Below are 21,384 nucleotides of genomic sequence, written 5' to 3' on the forward strand. Positions count from 1 at the left end.
TTTGTAGGCTACAATTGATAATGTGAAGTATTACCTTCAAAAATGTATACAATGTAGCCATCTTTAATGATTATACATCTGAAAATTTTTGCATGCATTACACAATGTATGCATTATTTATCTTTATTATTAATTTCAATTATTCACCGGAGATAAATAAATCTACAAAAATAAACTTTTGATTTATTTTATTATTACTATTTGACCATTTAATATAGCATTTACTGAACTTATGGAAAGCTGTAATTATGCCTTGGTTACTATTACTTGCAAAAATAATAAATATATTCTATTAAATGCAAACAGCAGAAGATAAAATTGCAGACACAAGTTTGAAGGGAGAAGATTGTATTTCTTGGTTTATATCTATCCAAAGACCAAGTATTATTTCATTTGAAGTTGATGAGAAATTGTTCATTTTCACTAAAAAAAAAATGATCTGACTGTTAAAGTCCTATGGATTAGTTCATCACTCTGCAAGTAAATGACAGAAACCCATAAAACTGATAAACACCAAAACTCACAAGCTTTATGGTTTCATAATGTTCAAATTTATCAAAAAAAGACATATAAAATAGCATATCCATTTAATATAGTTGAGTGGTGTTGCTGGGGAAATATTAAGCTCTGAGATTTTAATATTCATATGATTTCAGTATGGTTCATTATACTGGCCAAGTAATATTTATATTTTCAGTTACTATAATTCTTTATGAAGCCCTTGTGAAGAACGAAATCAAAATTACAACTCCATTAGGAAACATTACATTTGCATAGTGATATGCATTTTCAGACAGTCCATCATTTAGTAAAAATTTAAAAGAAAAACACATATGTGGAATCCCATATACATGTAAAGATCAAGGGCTCACACACATCCACACAAGTGGAGCACCAGCCTGCTTCTGATAAAGAGGAGAGTATTGCAGTGTGTAGACTTCTGAAAGTACAGTTGTCCTGCAGTGAGGAATTTGCAGAATCTGCAGGACCCTACAGGGATCAAGGAGGTTTGTGTTAACAATGCAGTACTGCTGCAGGACAAAGAAGAAATGCTCTCTTTTTCATCTTTATAAATATCAGGTTTAATAGGATAGAAGCAACTAAGCAAACAGCAACTCTATTTTTGTAGGAACAATATGTGCCATACATTTTCTACTTAAAAAGCTCATCATTTTAGTTTGCTTTCTCTTATTTTAGCAGTTTGCTGATTTTTTTAACATGTCGAGAATACCAAAATTGAAAGAGTATTCACTAAAGACTTTAAAAATTACATTGAAATGCTGCACTAGATAAATAAATTGGTGCTCTCTGATATAAAAGGAGCATGCTAAGAGCTGGAAACAACTTTCTTCAGCAAGCTGTTCCTCAGCTTTGAGGAATCTTAAATAAGTTCATGGAACATCACACATGTGCAGGACCCCAACTTGTTCAGGACGTACTACCATACTACATCTCAACAGCACCCAGAACCTTATTCCACTCTTTGGTATGACATGCATTTGTTATTGCTAGCGATGTTTTCTATTCTCAGAGCAAAACTCAACTTGCAACATTCATTAATTAATTGCAAATATTGCATCCTTATTTGTGACTATTGAAACAATGCTTTCTCATTGGTTATCAATATCCTTTGGCTAAAACAGAAGCTCTCTTTCTGTCAAGTCAGAGAAGCATAAGCCTTCAGACAGAAGTGAGAACATACTTTTTGGACACTTGATAAGGCTACATCAGCACCCCAGCATGTGCACACACCTGTAGATTATGTACAGGCAAACTGGGTGTAGGTTTCTGTGGTAGAAGACGACTGGTGCCCTGAGCCAGGAGCCAGAAGTGAAGGCAGATAGAGTGAAAAATTTCATCCAGAAAAAAAGAAACCTTTGAAGTTTGGTCTTGAAAAACAAAAAGGAAAGTAAAAGAAGGAGAAATGGCATACAGTCAAGACTGTATTATCTGAAAAGTTCTTCAAAACTCAGTTTCTTCCCCTCCTCTGATAGTCCTTCATGTAAGTGTTTCCTGGCCAAGGCGAGGGCCAAGGGAAGAACACTTGAATCCAGACAATTTAGCTGATATTATTTCTTTCTACTGCGTTTTGGCAGACAACTTTGCTTCTCTCAAATCCCACAGACTGATAAGAAAAGTTAATTTCACCAATTTATTCTCTGAAAGACCAAGTCCAGTGGGAACACTGCATGAAAATGTTTGGCAAATAAATCTACTGTTTGGCTGATATTCAAAACTATACTGAAGGATGTTTGAACATTTTTTTCCAGCGTAGCAAATTTTTGCAGGAAAAAAGATAACAAATTCACTTATTTTTAGTTTAATTTCCTTGTTTTCCAGAGGTAGAACTATTTTTAAATACTATGTAATATCAACGTAATCAACTATACATTAATAAAAACAAACCAGGGTAAAACAATAAATCTTTTCCCAACATATATATAATCTAAAACCACTCTGATAATATTGTAAGAGGTGGTCACTTTACTATAACTATTTGTTTAGAACTTCAAAAGTATACTGAAATAAATATATTTGCATTTGGTTTCAACACAAACTAATTATTTTTGAAATTAAAAAAAATCCTTTCATTAAAAATTAGCTGAAAAAGGGAGTATTTTTCAGGATTAGAAATTAAAACCTTTCTTCAGAAATACCTCAAAACTTGTCCATCCTTGGTTTTATCTTATTTCAAGAGAGCTTAAGTGACTACCAGAGAGTGATGAGAATGCAAATTACAATCAGAAACTTATGTCAAAATTCTGCATATAATTACCAGTTGCTCGAATATCAGTAATGAAGCAATGTGCCACGCATCACATAAGTGGAGTATGAGTGTGGCACATACGACTCTGAGTCCTGCACCACTGGCATACCATGAGGTATGTCCATACAGAACATGTGACAAGCCCCCAAGAATCCCAGTAAAATTCAAAGGCAGAAATCTTCCACCTCCATACACGGTCTAGTCCAATGCTTATCTTCTCTCACAGTTAGAAAGCTTTCTTTAATAATATAACCGAAATCATCTCTGCTGCATTTTCAGTCCGTTATTTCTTGTCCTAGTGCCAAAGGACATGGAGAACAATTTCTTCTTTTCCTATTTGCAACAACCTTTTAAATATTTGAAGACAGCTATCATGTCTCCACTCAGTCTTCTCTAGACTAAACAAACACAGTTCTTTCAGTCTTTGCTCCTGGGTCATATTTGGAGACCTCTGATCATTTTTTTATTCTCCCCTGGATTCTTGCCAATGGATCCACATCTTTCCTGAAGTGCAGTGCCCAGAGCTAGACATGGTATTCCAGCTCAAGCCCCACCACTGCTCTCTGTACACTGCAAACAATTCATGTCTCTTATGCTTAGCATGCGTGTTAACACATCCTGGTATGCCTGCTTCCTTATCTGGGTATGACAGAAGTTACATATATCAGTTTGGATCCTCTACTGAGTTGCTCTTTGAGCAGAAATATTGCATTGCGAATCTGCAAGTGATTATTTCTCCCCCTTTGCACTTGTCCTTACTGAACTCCATCAAACTTATCTCTGATCATTCCTTCTATCTCTCAGGGTTATTTTAATTACAATCTGTTATAGTTTGGCCCTGGTGGCAGCCAGGCACCACACAGCAATTTGCTTCCCCACTCTCTGCGATGGGGGGGTGTGGAAATTCAGAAAGGTGAGAATGAGAAAACTCATGAGGTGAGATGAAGACAGTTAAGTAGTTAAAGAACTTGCAGTTTCAATCTCCAGTTCTACTACTTTAGGTCATGATTAATAAAATTTTCCAGCCTGGTAGCTTAGCAAAATCCTAGACAAAAAATGCAGAATATGGATGGGATAGTTGTACCTTCTATGCCAGTGGTTCCTACGTGTGCTGGTGGTGGCCTCATTACAGGAATGACAAAGAGCTCCCATGAGCACATATGAATCATCTGTGCAGCAGATCTAAGTAAGCCACATGGAATCTACTGTTTTATATCTAGCATTATCTATAGGACTCTCCAACTAATTCAGTTTTTAAATGCATGCAAGATAATATGTCTCAAACCCACAAAGGAAGTAAAGCAAGAACAGAAAGTTTTTTCCTGTAACTCATCTGACAGTTGAACAAAAGCAGTTGAGACAACATGCAAACCAAGACAATCTCATCCTCTAAATAATTCGCTTTAGACAACCAGCCATAATTTTAAAAGGTATGTAATATATACATGGACATGTTTTTCCTCACAGCTGACAAAGATCTATTCTTGCTGGATATATCCTCACAAGACCTTTGGCAAAATGCTACTTACATTCTTACTGGTCTAGTTTAGTGCAATTTTGAAACTAATCTCTTGGTCATTCCCATTGGGTGTACTTTTGGTTCCCACTGTGGAGCAGCCATTGGAGCATAGACTGTACTCTGTTTGGATGAAATACACTAAAAGATGTGATCAGTTCAGGGGAGCAGGCTGGAATGAGCCCAGAGCCCCAAGTATGTGTTGTGTGCATGGTGCTCTTGGCACCAGCTCATGCTCTGCAGATCCCTTTCCATTTGCCTGTGTTACTGACTTATAGACAGGGGCACAAGTGAGCATAGAGTCACTTCTGGCAGAGGTAGTGGGCTAGTGACATACGTATGGGAATTTGAAAGATCTCAACTAAATGTAGCCAATTTTATAAGTTGCCTGTATTGGTATCTCATAGTTCATTCCCATATGGCAACAGGAAGGAGGAAGATTACTTGCATCTTGGCATTTATTCCCTCATCTTGCAACCATTTACCCATATTTTACATAAAGTATCCTTGAGGCTTATTGAACTCTCCCAACCCACATAAGGCAAATTGTCTATTGTTTTGTTTTGGTTTTTTTGTTTAGGCAGACTAATAGCTATTGCATGAGACCAGTATGTAATCTAGGAATAGGTTATTAATTTCAGCAGAGTAGCTTAAGGAATGAAGTATTAATGAAGTAAATAGCAATGTTTAATCATATGGGAGTAAACACATCTGCATTTTCACAGACTGAAAGAATACATTTCCAGATAACTATATTTCAGTGATGAAAGACCACACTGAAACAGAAATTCCATGAGCTAATAACACACTGCAGCTCATGGAAAACAACTTGATACTCCCCATGGTTAAATACTACAAATAATGAAGACATGAGATGTGGAAGCCTAGTATTTGCATTGAAAAAAATTCTAAGCTCATTTCAACTACCTTAGACTTTTCAAATATTGAATCATTTTGGACTGTCCAGCTTTCTTTTTTAATCAACACAGGATATTGTTCAGTGAGTTTCAAGAATGACATTTGTTTTGCTGGCTTAGGAAAGTGGGGAATCCTTCCATTTGCCTTTAACAGTAAATGATAAATCCAATGCTGTCAACAGATTTGCTATACCTGGCAATGTGCAGATGAATAATGCTTTGATAAATAAAAGAGTTTTCTGTTCCAGTAATAACAAAGTGAGTGATCTTGTTGAAAAGAAAAGCCTGGCAAATGTGAAGGGTTACACAGATGCTCCCAAAAGGCTCGTTTCCCAAACAGTTGTATTAACCCACAATAAAAGTAATCTTAACATTAAAAATAATTCCTAGTTTTATCTTAAAATATGAAAATGTGAGTCCTCTTGCTGTGCCTCAACAGATTGAAATGTTTTAAGTGAAGGCAGAATACATTATTCTCTCTAGTTTTAGCTGTGTGCCACTGCAACACTCAGTAGTAACTCAGTGTGTGCCAAACACGAATATTTTTAAGTGTCATTTGAGTTTTAAAGGCTACAGTAAGTGATGGGAACACAATTGTCTTGGGAATCTACAAATAACTTTAAAAAAGCTCATAAATCTGGCTTTCATGGTTTGGTTTTCAACAGCTTTATGAAATATGTCAAAGCTTGAACACAGTGAGTTAGTTTTCCTTCAAATTTTTTAGGCTTGACTTTTCTCAATCTTTTTTTTTTATATGCTGCCATGAGACAAATAAAAAGGACTTCGCTTTAAAAAAATCAGGCATCAGCATATTAGGTTTTTTTAAAGTTGCTTTCTTATTTTAATTTTTTTTTTGTATCAGCAGAGGAAAAACTAAGTAGGGCAGCCTAAAGTATTCCCTCATCAACAAAAACATAAAATGTTTCTGTTCAGCACCCAATATATTACAACATAACAGACCACATATTAATGAAAAAGTCATGTATAATTAAAAACTGTTTTTTTCTTCAATTGTTTAAAAAAGATGCATGGTAATGATGAAGCACAGCAGAAACCTGGAGAGCTGCATTCAGAAGTTCCATGTAAACCTCTCTACTTACAGGGAAACACATGCACTACACTTATAATTAGCAGGAAACACTTGGTTTTTAAAATATGAACTAAAGGTTCAGTTGAAATTCAATGTTCAACAGAGAAAAGTCTTTAAAAATGTCTGAGAATTACAAAAATAAATCCACTCAAAGATTACCTGGCATCACAAAACTGGATGTCATTGCTGTGGAATGCTGCCAACTGCAAGACTAGACCTGGTTGGAGTTGCTTTCAGAAACTCCAGAAAGAACTGCTGACATGATCAACTCTGCTCTACAACTTCCCTGAGCAGTACTGCTTGGCAGGAATACTTCTTTATGCATCATAACATCTCTTCTTCACTTAATCTATATCACAAACTAGAAGAAAAGATCCCATAGGAAGCATGGAAAGCAAAGTAATTTAATCCTTCAGCACTAGGAGTAGCAAGTGGAATTGCCAGTGCATACACAACAAAAAAAACCCCAGGTGTTTAAATATTTGACCAGGTGCTTTTTGTCAATTATGTTTTAAAGTTACCAGTACTCAAGAAAAGTTTGTTGGAGAACACCACTTTCTTCATTTTGATATCTCAGTTGTTGCTGTGAGTAAGAAGAAATTTGGAACATATCTTATTTAGAATAGAATTGTATTCCTGATTAGGATTTTAAATGCATTTGGGATTTCAACATGTAATACCTTTTCTACTTTTTTATCACTTATTTCTAGTTTAGCTCTTTTTAGTGACAGAGATGATGAAACAATATTAATTTGACTTATTTTATATTTGCATGTGATCTTGCAGAAGAATAAAATAAAAGGATGACTCTACAGGTGAAGCTATTGAAGTGTAAATCTGAAGTGGCAATGCAAAATCAATTCACAAAAAATTCCAGTTCTGTTTACTGAAAATGTAATGGTGATCTACTAAAAAACTTTTTTTAAAAAAAGAAATATTCTTGTAAATTCCTTATGGAATTTGGTTTTGTTTTAAATTTGAGCCTGCCAGCTATGATACAGTTAAATACAGAGAAATAGGCAGACTTATTATGGTAGTGGACTTTCAGTGACTTCTTATGCTAGCTGGGCAAAGTTTGCAGGGTCAAGCTGCTGACCCTGTCCTCCTTTCTTAGTTCCTTTCCTGTATTCCTACCATTCTTCATCTAAGAATGGTGCAGGACAGAGAGGCAACTACTTTCTAGTCTGTCTGGATTTTTCCTGAAGTGCTTTAACTTTAGTGAAAGCAGAAAGCCTTTTCAAGAGGTAATCCTTGCATAAGCAAGCAGTTGCAATTTGAAAACCAAAGCATACTAAGCTGATACTGTACATAAAATGTGAGCAACTGGGATTTGAGCTTAAATGCAAGACAAATACTCTGAAGCACAGAAACAGTCATGATCTACAAGCAAGATTACTAGTTATTTTCTAGTCAAACATCTGGATAGCTTAGATAAAATACAAATGCTCAGTAACTCCTCTCCTGCAAACTAGTTTTTTAGTAAAAGTGTGTAAATAAATATTTTCCATATCTGGCTCTGTCCAGAATTCCCACTAAAATCAGTAGGAATAAGGTGAGTGTATCAGGAATACAGCTTTAGTCCTATAACGATGTAAACTACCATGATGTAACAGAAGGTACTGTTGCTTGCACACATACTATACTAAAGTATATACACAGAGAATGAGGAAAAAGAACCTAATACAGCTATCCCTGCATAAGGGCAAACGTTTAAAAATGCACACTCTGTGCATTCGTGTCTGTTTTTATTTTAAAATTCTATTAACTTTAAAATTGAGGAGCTAACATGATAATTTTAATGCTATCCATGGAATTTTTTCTCAAAATTGCATTATTGGTTAAAGTGCTAATGCATTTGTCCTTATGCTATGGACTAGTACTGGGAGAGCTATAAAGCCATCATTGCTCAGACTGTTGATGGAGGAAAGAACTTACTGCACAACACTGGAATACTCCTGGGGTTAAACAGAGGAACAGTAATGATGGGATTTGGAGGGAATTCAATAAAATCCTTCTCATTCAAAGATGGCCAGTGTCATGCAGACTTTGAAGGAAGGAAAAAGCTAAGTTGTGCAAGAGAAGATATTCACATAAACTCCAAACTGTTTTTTAAAGATTTCACGGTTAAACAAAACTACATGTATCATCACACTCTGTTCTGCTATATAACAGACCTCTTATTACAAACAAATATGACAATTAAACATTAAATAATCCCATACTAAAAACAGTAGTTTTATCAATTACAACCTTATCACAGCTGATTACTTTTCCAGTTTGCAGTAAAGCTGAAATCAGGTATGAGATGACTAGAAGAAGGAAAAATAAGAGTACTTTGAGTAAGTAAGTTTTATATTATTTCATAAATGAAATTAACACATCAGGTTTCTTCTGCCCATTAAAAGCTGAATATATTCACTCAGACACACTCCGGTAGTGCCAGCATGATATAGTCACAAAGCATGCACATCAGGGTGACAGCTAAAAAGCAACAGAGAGCTTTGCACATAATCTAAAACTAAATCTGTTTGTAATTTCCTTCCCTTTGTTAATTGAAGATTAAAACTAAATCAAGGGGAAACCTTCTATGAGACTACTTCCAACAACAGATGACTCAACTAGCACCTGAGAATTTGTTGTGCTTGTGTGTACTGAGGTTCTGAACTTCCTGTTTCAATAAAATACCAAACAAGTTGTGTTTCCTTTACAAATAAGCTATTACATCAAACTCCGTTCCTATAATTTCAGTTTTTGTCCACATTCCAACATTTTCTTTGGCAAATGTAGAAACATTCTAATTAAAGAGAAGAGAAAAACAAGCATCATTCATCATGGTAAGAATGAATGCTCAAGAGAACATCCTTACTGGTTACTTTGTTCATTCAGTTTAATTTGGCTTTTTAAGTGCACTTAATTATGGAATGCAGTTCTCTGAGATGAAACATGGATAACAGCATTTCCACTAATAGTGTCTCATGAAAGCTATTGAAGGTAATAATCAATTACTCTAATGCCACGCAAATGTAATACAACCTTGTGAAGTGATTCAAGAATATTTTTAGAATACTTGTAATACACTATTCTCTGACATATAATTGGATTTTTTTTTAATGGAAATATTCCTGTGTTTTCCTCAACATGATTTACAAGATAAGAGCAATAAGAATCCTTTACAATGTCCTCTTTCCTTAGTTTTCAGTTTTTGTTAATGTTTAGATTCCATATGAAAGACTTCTGTCTACTTCATTTGCAATTACCATGAGAAAGACAAATTCCCATGAAAAATTAAACACCAGACCTGCAAACACAACATAATATAATTGTCTGGTTAGGTACAATACAGCCTATATTTGAAAATGTATGTGGTTTCTTTCCTAAATTCATTTAATCATACAAATGGAAGTGCTGATTTACCAAGGCAGAAGTTCAAACTTAAAATAACATTATAATAGGAGTTATAATTAGTCAGACAAATGTAATTTTGAGTAACTAAAGTAACTGTTGCTAACAGGTGTTCATGTGCACATTGTATCTTTGTGGAAAGCACTGCTTCTTTTTCTTATAAACTAAAGGTAAGTTCTCCAGTATATGCAGTTAAAATCCTAGCCAGCTGCTCAGGCTTTTTTTCTAGACAAATCTGAAATGCAGTAGAAAAAACATGCACTGTAAATGGTTGAAGCCAATAGAGGATGTGGAAAACTTCTGATAAAAGAACCACTACTACTTCTGCAACACCCTCCAAAGTCAGCATGAAAATAGAAATAGCCCAGTTAATCTTGGAAAAATCCTAAATTTGAGAAATGATCTCACCAAAAAAGGAGAATGATTTGTGGGTGTTGGTTGAGAATCAGCCAGCAGCTCCAGAACACTGGTGTCATGCTCTAGGGTAAAGCACACAATAGGAGATTGGATGGCAGTGTGTGCCTGCAGCCCAGAAAACCAAGAAAGCCAACCATAACATGGGGTGCATCAAAAGCAATGTGGCCAGCAGGTTGAGGGAAGTGACTCTGCCCCTCTCCTCTGCTCTCGTAAGACCCCACCTGGAGTGCTGCATCCAGCTCTGGGTCCCCCAGCATAAGGACATGGATCTTTTGGAGCAATTCCAGAGGAGGCCACAAAGATGATCAAAGGGCTGGAGCACCTCTCCAGCAAAGACAGGCTGAGAGAGCTCACGTTGTTCAGCCTGGGAGAAGGCTCCTGGGAGATCTTAGAGCACTTTCCAGTACCTACAGGGGGCTTACAAGAAAGCTGGGGAGAGACTTTTTACAAGGGCAGTAGTGATAGGACAAGAAGGAATGGCATTAAGCTGAACAAGGGCAGGTTTAAATTAGATATTAGGAAGAAATTCTTTACTGTGAGGGTGATGAGACACTGAAACAGGTTGCTCAGAGAAGTTGTGGATGCTTCGTCCCTGGGAGTGTTCAAGGCCAGGTTGGATGGGGCTCTGAGCAACCTGGTCTAATGGAAGGAAGTGTCCCTGTCCATGCTGGAGGGGGTTGAAGCTCGACAACCTTTAAGGTCTCTTCCAACCCAAAACATTCTATGATTTATGATTCTATAAATATCAGGAAAAAACCACAATAACCTAAGAAGAAACATTGTTGAACTTCATGTCAGATGAACCACTGTGTGTCCTTCAGCATCTCCTACGTGAGCAACCAGCTCAATCTACACCACGGAGAGAATATAATGGGATCACACTATGCTACCACTTCAAGAAGAACATTTTTTGTTTTATTAGCATGAGTTGAGCTACACCAAAAACCCAATGGGATGTGACAAACAGAGCTTTCAATAGTTTTTCTTCTAAGCCACAATCAAGTCACCTATATAGTTTCACATAGCAAAGTTTTGTGCAAAACGTCGTAGTTGTCTACCTCCTTCATGTTAGACTAAAACCAGAATTTCAATAATAATATTCAAGAAATCTGTAAAGTTTGGCATTGCTTTGTGTTGAAACTTCAGATGTTTCAGACACTTAAAATGTACCTTGATTCGGGAAGGAATCTATGAGGCCAGGCAAAACTTTTGTTATATCAGTAAAATTTTGGGACAAGTTTTTCAGTTTTAACATGCTAGCAAGGACTCCTTTAAGCTAATTCTGCAATGTTTATTTCCTTCCATTTTAGGGAGTTAAAAGTTAGTACTACACAAAATTTTTACACTTTTTCCCTGGATTGCCCAAAACTAACAAGTTTAAAAGTTAGATATTAATTAACAGTTACTGTTAAAACAGCCAACAAAAATCCACTCCATTCAGACTACCTATAAAATTCCCATCCCTCAGGCATATTCCCAATAAACTTCTCTCTCTACTATAGATTTAAAAGTAGGCATGCCATGCAGCAAAGACTTTTGAGGGTCAGCAGAATCAGGCTGTCTCAAATAAGCTCCACAGGTAAAAGTCTGTCATGTCAACCACTGCCAGAGTTTTCTGCTTGAAATGAAGTTGATAAAGCCCCAGGCCACAAATAAATCCGGTAGGATGCAATATGGGTAAAATGTGACCTTTCAGTCAGACTGGGAAAAAAAAAGGATGGAAGTATTCCTCTGTAGCTTAAAAGGTCCCTAGTGCAGACACTATCTTTTGTTTTGAATTTGTACAATGCATTTAGATGCAAAGTCTGGTTTTATGTTCAGTGGAAAATAATGAATAAATACTACCTTTGTAATAGTAATATATTGACTAGCAAAGTGAGGCTCTTTCATGATTGCAGCCTCTGGGACCAACTTTGGGCAAATATTAAATAATACTTTTTTAAAATTATGAATTTAGATGATCTTTTAAATACTTCTGATAAATAACTTCAATACAAGAATATAAATCACTGTAAGAAAAACATGACAGTGGAACTTCTTTTCTTTGAAAAATCCCCCAAGGTCTACAATATCATCAACACATAATAATAGAATCTCATCAACACATAATAAATCACAAAACAGTAATAACAAGTACAGAAGTATGTCTATATATAAAAATATATACCCACAAGAAAAAGAAATTAAAAAATGCAAAATAAATCAGCTGAAGTTGGAATTTGGTTCGGCAACTATCTTATGAATACATTTCAAAATTGAATTTTTTTTCAAGGAAAGGTATGGGAGTTAGAAATCAAAGGAGCCCATTATATCAGTGAAACTAAGATTAGCAGGATGAAATTTGGCATAGGTTCATGGAGTATTTTCTCCATATTATCTGTGAATTACTTCAGCCTCGATTTTGGAGGACAGAATGCTGCCGTTAAGACTGTGCCTTAGACAAACGAAAGTGTCTGAGAAGGGGAGCTGTATCAGCTAAAATATACATTCTAATGCTCTCAGGAGATGTAACTGAAAATTCCATTCATAAAAATACCTTATCAGGTCTGTAGGCCGTGATCCTACACTGTAGAAACCTTGTCATGGACTTCAGTTTCATATGCTCTTCCAAGAACATGAATAGAGTTGCAATACAACCTTTTGCCTATAAATAAATGAAAAAAAAGTAAGGAATTTATTAAAAATAAGGGAACTTTAATTAAATTACTAAGATTCACTTTTGCTGGAACTATTGCATGACACTGTTTTGAGGGAGTCAGATTTATAACTAATTTTATTGCCTGGATATAGTGTACTACAATTATAATAAACAAAAGCCAACAAGAACATCTCAACAGCTGTCTCCACTAAAACTGCTAGACTAGAAATTTTACCTTCCCAGCATAAAGAGTCTCCACAAAGTTCCACCATATTTTGGCTTATTCAGCTATTCCATCTAAAACTATTTTAAATAAATTATAATATAATGATAAGAGCACATAATCCAATAAATTTTTCCTCTTATAAAACAACATTTCTTGATAAACACATTTTACTGCGCTACACAGAAGTAATTCTTTACAATTTCACCTTTGAAATAAATGGAATGTATTTTGGACTGACAGCATTTTAACCATTACAGATAAACACTGCATAGAAGCCTGATTTACTGTTATGCAATAAAATATACATGAGCAATATCCTTCCACCATAACAAGTGTGAGATTCAAGTAAGACAAAGCATGATTGCTGAAGCTTTAAGTATATAGCCCCCATGGTGCTTGAATGGCTTAACCAACAAAAAAATCATTGATGTGCAGAACCCAGGGGGTTTTTTAGCACATATTGGTCTCATGAATCACTCACTCTTCCATTTCATTCATATAAGAAAGATGGAACACTAATTTTTCTGCATTACCATCTATACATGCAATAAGTTTCACTCATGAAATACTGAACATGTACAGAGAAAACTTTTTTACTGAAGGATAAAAGTATTTAGATGGCAGTGACTAAAACAACCATGATTTTTCTAGGCATTAGGATAATATATATTACTTATCCCAAGAAAAGAAATATTAAAGCTAAAAGCTGATTATTAACATTAAGCACTTTTGCAAAGTGTAACTGACCATCTGCCAGCAAGCTTGTAATGATTCATACAGGCAAACACAATCACAATGTAACATCACTAGAAGAGAAAAAATCCACAAAGGCACATAAACTCGATCAGGTTTTTTTCTAACATGGAAAAAAGACCAGAATAAAACTCTAACTGTGTTTTTTTAATGATAGTACAGTTTTCCCAAACGCTGATTTTCTAGAAGTGCAAGGTTACAGTTAAGATGATAATGTAAAAGTAGAATGTGTTACAATTGCAGCAAACCAGAATTCTACCAAAACTACATCAACAGAACAATAGAAACCTCTGTTTCTGTTAGCAATGAATATTGGCTGCAAAGATGACTGGGCCTGACTCTGCTTTTCTTATTACCTATACATTAAGTTCAGCTTCCTTACTGCAGGCTTGCTTGCTCTTCTGGTACCTTGTTATCACAGTATTTCCCATATAAGTATATGGAAACACATCCTAGTGTTTCTTTTCATTTAAGGATCATGTTCTCTCAAGAAACTTGGAACAAAACCCAAAAGTAAACAAACAAAAACTGCAGTTTAGGTTTATGAAATGTATTCTATGTTTATATTGCACAGAAAATTCTCGGCTGGAATCAGCCATCCTGTCAACACTTAGCACCTTCCTTTAGCAAAAAAATTTACATTCACTCATTTTTCATTTCCATGTTGTCCAAACCAATTAAATGCAGAGAGAAAACTGGTGTCATACATCAAAATTGCAAGCAAAGTAACCAGCAAAAAGTTTGTGACCAAAGTGTATGGAAGGCATCAGGATCCTACTAGTGAGACATATGAGGTCATCATGGTGTAAGCAAGACTACAGAGTGGTAAAAAGGAATTACAGACAATGATTTTTATACCAGAGAATTAGCTATGTAGCTACAACAGAATTCTTTTTAGCAGCTAGTGTGGTGCTAAAGGTTATTTGTAAGTCATTGCAGGACATGACCCTGTGCTCAAGTGCATAGATAAGGACATCAGCCAGAGAAACCACACAGGTATGTGGGGGTCCTTCCCAGAATGGGTTCCTGAGCAATAATCAGATGCGCCCATAAAGTCCAACAGGTTTTGGAACTCATCTTGGCTATTTTGTCTGCATAGGCTATGTATGTCTGAATGTACTACATCTTAAAAAACAACTTTTGGCTAAAATTGGCCTTTTGACTCAGAATGCCTTTGTAAACTAACATTTAAAGGACACAGTCCACAAAAAAAATGACACTATGTCTTCCTCCTTCCAGTTTGAGCCAATTTCCCTGGTATGGAAGCAGGATGTACTTCAAGTTCTCATGTCTTCACTGGTAATAAAGGATAAAATTAGTGCCAGGCTCAACAATCTATCTTTATTAAATAAAAATAGTAATTTACGTTCTCATCCTGAATATATGAAAGTTCCTTTTTTTCTTGTCTGTAGCAATGTATCAAATTAATATAGGGATTATTCTGAGTTTCACGGATGTAACACAGGAAAACTAACAGTGGTAGAGTATCAGAATATTGGAGAAGCAGCATATGACTTGCAGAAAGTGATGGCCTATTAGTACCTTTTTTGACCTAGTACATAAAGTGAGACAATCCCAAGTAGGTGATTTATGCCATCTATTGTAATGTAGTTAATATTTAAACCATTATAAATGAAGGTAAATATTCTCATGATTCCTTCTGTTAGACTGAGAGTTGAAGTGCTTAAAAAAATCCTCCACGTGAATTAGCCTGCGTATTATAAAAGTTCTACTAACAGCCACAGTATGTTTTAGTAAGTGAAACCTGTGACTGTGGATCATACTGTAGGCAGGACACCCAATTCCAATTTAATTTGAAGTTTTCTACAGCATCAAAGGTATTGAGAGGACTTGTTTCTCACTAGGCATAATAAACATGTACATTCCAATATGAAGGGGTTTAACAGTATTAGATGTATAAATAGATACAAGAAAACAAAGTCTCAAAAGCAAAGTCAAATAAGTTGATGTTATCCGTATTTACTTTCACATTTTGGAGATGTGAAAGGAAGGTCTTACAATGGGACTTTTGAGGGGAATTCAGATGTCTAGGACTGCTAACTGAACTGCACAGAAATCAGGATCCTGGCTTCCAAAATCATGCTAAAAAATTATGGTTTTTATTTATTTGCTGCATTCTATTGCCATTTTGCAGAGTAAAATTTTCATGCTTCTGTAACCATGAGGAATAGAACTATTTCCCCAAAATTGAAACAATATTTTTTTTCTTAATCTAATTAGTTCACAATGTAGGATGTAACAGACCAAAATGGCTGAGTAACCTAAGAATTGGCAACACTAGTATGGCTCAAAACAAGGTAAGACTTAATTTTTACCCCAAAACTGTTTAGCAAATTTATAACATCTGCCATTTACATTTCAAATAAAATCTAAATTACTCATGCATGTAACATACTGAAATGCTCTTATGCTTTTCCAAGCTAATAGATCAGAGATACATTCTTACCTAAAGATACAAAGGGAGACATACTAGGATTTTTGGAAGACTCTAAGCCTACACTGAGAACCTCTGAAAATCTGTCATTCATTTATGCATATTAAACATCTTAAAGTTTTGACCACAAAGGATTTTAAAGTACAGAATACATGGCTATTCCAGCTCAGATACATTGTTAGAAGGTGACTGTAACAGCTGAGACCAGAGTAGAATATAAAAATTAGAAACAGAATAAGGATTTAGAAATCATTTATTCCTCTGGTTTTATTCTCTTGCCTGTATCTTTTCTTTCTGCTGAGCTTGGCAGGTGTCCCATGTACCAGGGGATGTCCAGTATTACACAGTCAAGTCTTGTGTCTCATATGAAAAGCATATGGAGCATGGCTTTCCACATATTTTCATTGAAACCAGGCTGTTTTTCAGATGCCTAGTAAGCTGGGAAAATGGCACAGTGCATACATGGATAAAATCTGCATGTACAGCAAATGCAGTACCAACTACAGTGTATTTGATGTCCATGTGCAGAGCTGTTACACAGTCCCAAACTGTCCCAAAATTCAACATTTAGTATTTAGGATTCACAACTCTACTTTTATAACAGAAGATTAACTAAAAAGAGAATAATTAAAAAAAAAAAAAAAGGACAAGATAAGAAACCCCCTCTCCCTTATTTCTAATCCTGAACACCTTCCATTCTGTTTACCTTCTTACTTAATTCCCCTAGCTGTAATATGGGGCAGTACTGACTACACCATCTGCCAATTCATTGTTTGGGAACAGGTGCTCCTTCTGACATGAAAGAGACTGAAAAGAGATGGAATTTGATGATCGAACATTTAATGAATTTATGAACATTGAGAAACCAATGAAAGGGAACCGAGTTTCACATAGTGCAAAGCCTGATTCTCATTTGGACCAGCCATGAAAACCAATATTTTAACTAGTGGTGACACCTCTTGAAAATGCTTCCAAATGTTTAACTAGTCCAATGAATGTTTGGTGAGAAATCTGTACCTTTAAAAAAAAATTCTCACTGTGTAAAACTAATGCAAATGGCAACTGTTTGAGGATTCACACATTCTGGTTTATTTTTTAAAATACACTTATATGTTGCAAATAAAGACAGTTCTTGGCCTCTCTTCATGTCATTAACAGCTTTAAAAGCCTTGGGCCATCCTCTCTAAGCAGTCACAGGGTATCTGCAAATTACAATAATGGAGAACAGACCCACATTTTGTTTACTTCAGCAGCTTCTAACCACTTCGCACGATAGACACATCAGAAAAAGGTTTTGATTGATACAAGAAAAGTCTAAATGAGAGGCGTCCAGATTGCCTTTAAAGCATCACTTTTTTCTTAGTCCTGCAGGCTATCAGTTTATTGAAATAGCTATCTTAAAAGTATGTGTTATTTTTCTTTATTGGGTGTACTGCAGTCTTAAGCTGTGGGCCAGCAGAGTTAGGTCAGAAGTAGGTGAGTGCAGATTTTCTGCCCCCATGGCAGAACCAGCAAGGTTAAAGCATAAGAATACAAAGGAGTCCACTTCACATAAAATAAATGTTCCAAAACAGAGGTTTTAAAAGTCAGAAATGAATCTATCCCAACTTAATAGAAAAGAAGAGCAGTCTGATTTTGATGTAAACTTTGTGGTCTGTTATGTTCATGATATCTATGAAGTGCAGGTTCTCTTGTGGGCAATAGTAGTCTATGAACAGTCTCACTCTGATGTTTTTATCAATTGGATTAACTATATTCTTTTGCATGTCACTTATGGATAATACAAAATGAAGCTGTCCCAATATTGCAAAAAAATATAAATCCATAATAATTTCCAATATTAAAATCACTGCTGCATTATATAGCAATAATTGTGCTTAGCAGTTTGCAGACACTAAATTAGCTTGTGGCTGACAGGTTTAATTTCACAGCTATGAGAAAACGCAAGAATTCTTTCAAATATATTAATTATATTTTTATCATCTGAGGAGGGATATTTTTTCCTATAAGCACTTTTCACACGGAGATCCAACATAAACATTTTTCTTTCTTTCATCAAAGTGATGAGGTTTGATGAGAGAAATTAAGAGATGAAAAAGCTTATTAGGTCACTTAATTCATACTCCTGCCAGTACAGGATTTTTCTTTACATATTTCAGTGTTTTGCCCATCTATATTAAATTACTCATACAAAAGGGATTCCACCGTTTCTCATGAGAGGCTTTTCTACAGCCTCATAGATCTTAGCTTCAGAAAATGTATCTTTATACTTTGTATGAAATTGAAACAAAGTTTAGGCCATGACTCCTAACCATTTCCCTGCTTGCTCTAGTCCTGCCTGGAATACTTCAAAGCTGGTTGAAAACTCAGTCCTTTGTTAGCCCACCCTTTCTCACCAGGAGCTGCAGTGGGGCTCCAGAACAGTCACTGCTTCAACATTTCAGCTGACATTTACCAAAGGTATAGTGCTCTTAACCTTGAAGTTAAAGTGTAAAAGAATTATCTTTCCAGGGTGAATAATCCACTTAGACCCAATTTTTTGCTGGCTTGTTTTTTTTAATCAATTCACAGTCCACATGAATCCATTACCAAAAGAGATGAGAGGCAAAACAATATAGTTTGGATACAATAGTCTGAATTGTAATAAAATGAAAAATACTCATAATATATCTATCACTTAAACATGAGACAATGAAACACGTCTGAAATCTGGAATAACCATCACTTATTTCCATAAGTTTCATGACATTCACTTCACCTAAGTTCAGATGCTGTCATCTGAGCTTGTTACTCAAGAGTTCCCTTCTGATCAACTGAGAAAAATCTCTCTGACTCAACAAGAAAGTCTTGGTTGACCTGATTTTTGCATTTAATCCAAGAAGGCCATCTCGACATCCTGTACAAGGATACAATCTTCATTAATATAAAAGGAAAATATTCTAAGTTGGCTGAATTAGGAGATGTTCTTCTAATTGTCATGGCATCATCTAGTAAATATTTTAATATATGCATTTTGCCTCCTAACAATGATACTTAAGTGGACAAACAGGCAAAGAAAGGCAGAAATTAGTAGAAGAACATAATCTGATTATTAATTTGATGAACCAGAAATAAAACTATTTATGTTCAAGAAAAATGCTATTCACAGGACATTGCTATTAGTAACATCCCTCAGGCTATGGCTGAAACAGTGACAACTGAGAATGTATCATTTAACACCAAAGCTGAAGCTTTATTATTTTATAATAGAATTTGATCAGAGATTTGACTGAAAATATTGACATAAAAATCAAGTAAGAACATACAACTACGAGCAAGATGTTCTATAATCAAGTTTAAACTGAAGCTACTAAGCTAAAATTGAAATATTTGAAAGGATTTGTAAATATAAGTCAGTTTGACTGTGGCTAGGCTGAATGTGGATTCATACTCAAAACAATATAGACATCATCGACTAATGTTTTCAGATTTCCTGTACATATATATTTCTAGTGGAACAAAATAAAGTTTTTAAAAGATTTGAATTTTCTGTGTAGTAAAACTACTCAAAAAGTAAATCAGATTTAGATAAAGTGAAAGACCAGTAAGAGGACTTTCTAATTGGTTTGTGTTGGGAAGAAAATATACCACTTTCATGATAGGATACTCATAAGAGATTTGATCTTCTGTACACATTCCACTGGAGATGGAGGATTGTCTTTCCAGCAAATGATTTATTTGGAGAGATAAAGAACAGACTGTTACTCAGCCAGTGAGGTACCTATGTCAATATTTACAGAGTAATAGGTTGTATAGAGGCAAGGAGTCCAAACTCAAAGGAGCCCTAATCTTAGTGTCTGTATGCAGGTAATCTTTGTCCTGTCCCATCATGGGTTCTGATGCCTCACTAACTGGGGAAAAATCCCCACTTTTGTTCCTTCCTTTCCTTGTACAGCAGAAAGATCGGTGATAAAAAGAATGCCCAGTTTTTATGGCAGAATCAGAAAGAGGGTGGGCACTTTTTTTGAGAACTATTACTGAACTATGTTTATTAGTACTGAAAAAAGAAAATATTTATCTTTATGGACTGCAAAAATAGTTTGCAGTTGCTCTGCCCTCTTCAAATTACACATCCATAATACAGTTCAACAAATATGAGTATATGAAAATATGCTGCAAATATTTTTCTTGCACTCTCCATAAAAAGGTTAGAGCACGTACTGTATTTTTTTCTTGAGGGAAACAGATGTCAGGAACTAGGTACCTTACTGTTGCTGTAAATGTCCTCTCTCTCTCTGAAAGCTTTGTTTATTCCTCTTACACAATTTCTCACTTCCTTTTCATTCTCTCTTTGACATCAATTTATCTTTGAATTCAGATTCTTAACTTGAACATGCTCTTCGGAAGTATGACAGGCTGTTATTATCAAATAAGTGTGCTATTATCAGATGAGAGAACCTTCCGCCAACCTGAATGACTGCTTACAAGAGGAAGGGTTTAAATCACAGGGACTGGGGTGATTTGTAGGGCTAACTTATTGTCAACTTCTTAGACATTTTAAAAATACATCCTTTTAAACAAACGACACATGTATTTTTCTTTAGGATGTCAGTAAGGCAGATTTCTCATTCTCCAAAAGCCTTCTGGATTCTTTCAGAGTCTGCTGCCTTTTCACATCAACATAATACAACATTGACATAATACAACAAAAGTCAAACCCTTGCATAAAGATTTTAGGTTTAAATTGTCCAAGTGCACAAAACTGTAATTAAACGACATTTTTCAAAGTATATAAACAGTATATAAGCATATAGAGTAAGAACATCTGTTATATTCTTTCCCTTATAGTTCAACAATGAAGAGTAAATATGCAAGTGCTATGGGAACAATTTTTAAAAACAGGTTTTAAAGGCTTTACTAGAGTAGTTGCTACACATTAGCACACAAGTTATTCAGCTTCAAACCAATGGCAACTTGTTTAAACAAGTGCTGTATTATGTTTTGCCCACTATGGGAGATAACACAGGGCACAATACTTAACACTGTCAAAGATACTCAACAATGCAATTGCAAGATCCTTAACACAGCTGTAATTTCCATGTAAATTTTGAACTTGTGCTATTTGAGTTTAAGATGTAATTACACTTTTTACCAGCTGAAGTTTGCTGTCATCACATAACTGAAGAGAATAAGCTCACTCTTTGAGTAGTATAGCCAAACAATA

The 21,384-nt window shown here is 35.3% G+C and overlaps 1 protein-coding gene across 1 annotated transcript in view; it reads right to left on the bottom strand.

Annotated features, from left to right (window-relative positions):
- Window positions 1-21,384, bottom strand: part of LOC135410693 (microcephalin-like) — a 99,296-nt gene that overhangs the window by 19,353 nt on the left and 58,559 nt on the right. The window contains exon 4 of the mRNA XM_064647401.1: window positions 12,646-12,753. Within this exon, the coding sequence (XP_064503471.1) occupies window positions 12,646-12,753 (108 nt within the window). The remainder of the gene's footprint in view (window positions 1-12,645; window positions 12,754-21,384) is intronic.

Source organism: Pseudopipra pipra, chromosome 3, assembly GCF_036250125.1.
Source record: "Pseudopipra pipra isolate bDixPip1 chromosome 3, bDixPip1.hap1, whole genome shotgun sequence".
In the NCBI taxonomy this organism is placed as follows: Eukaryota; Metazoa; Chordata; class Aves; order Passeriformes; family Pipridae; genus Pseudopipra; species Pseudopipra pipra.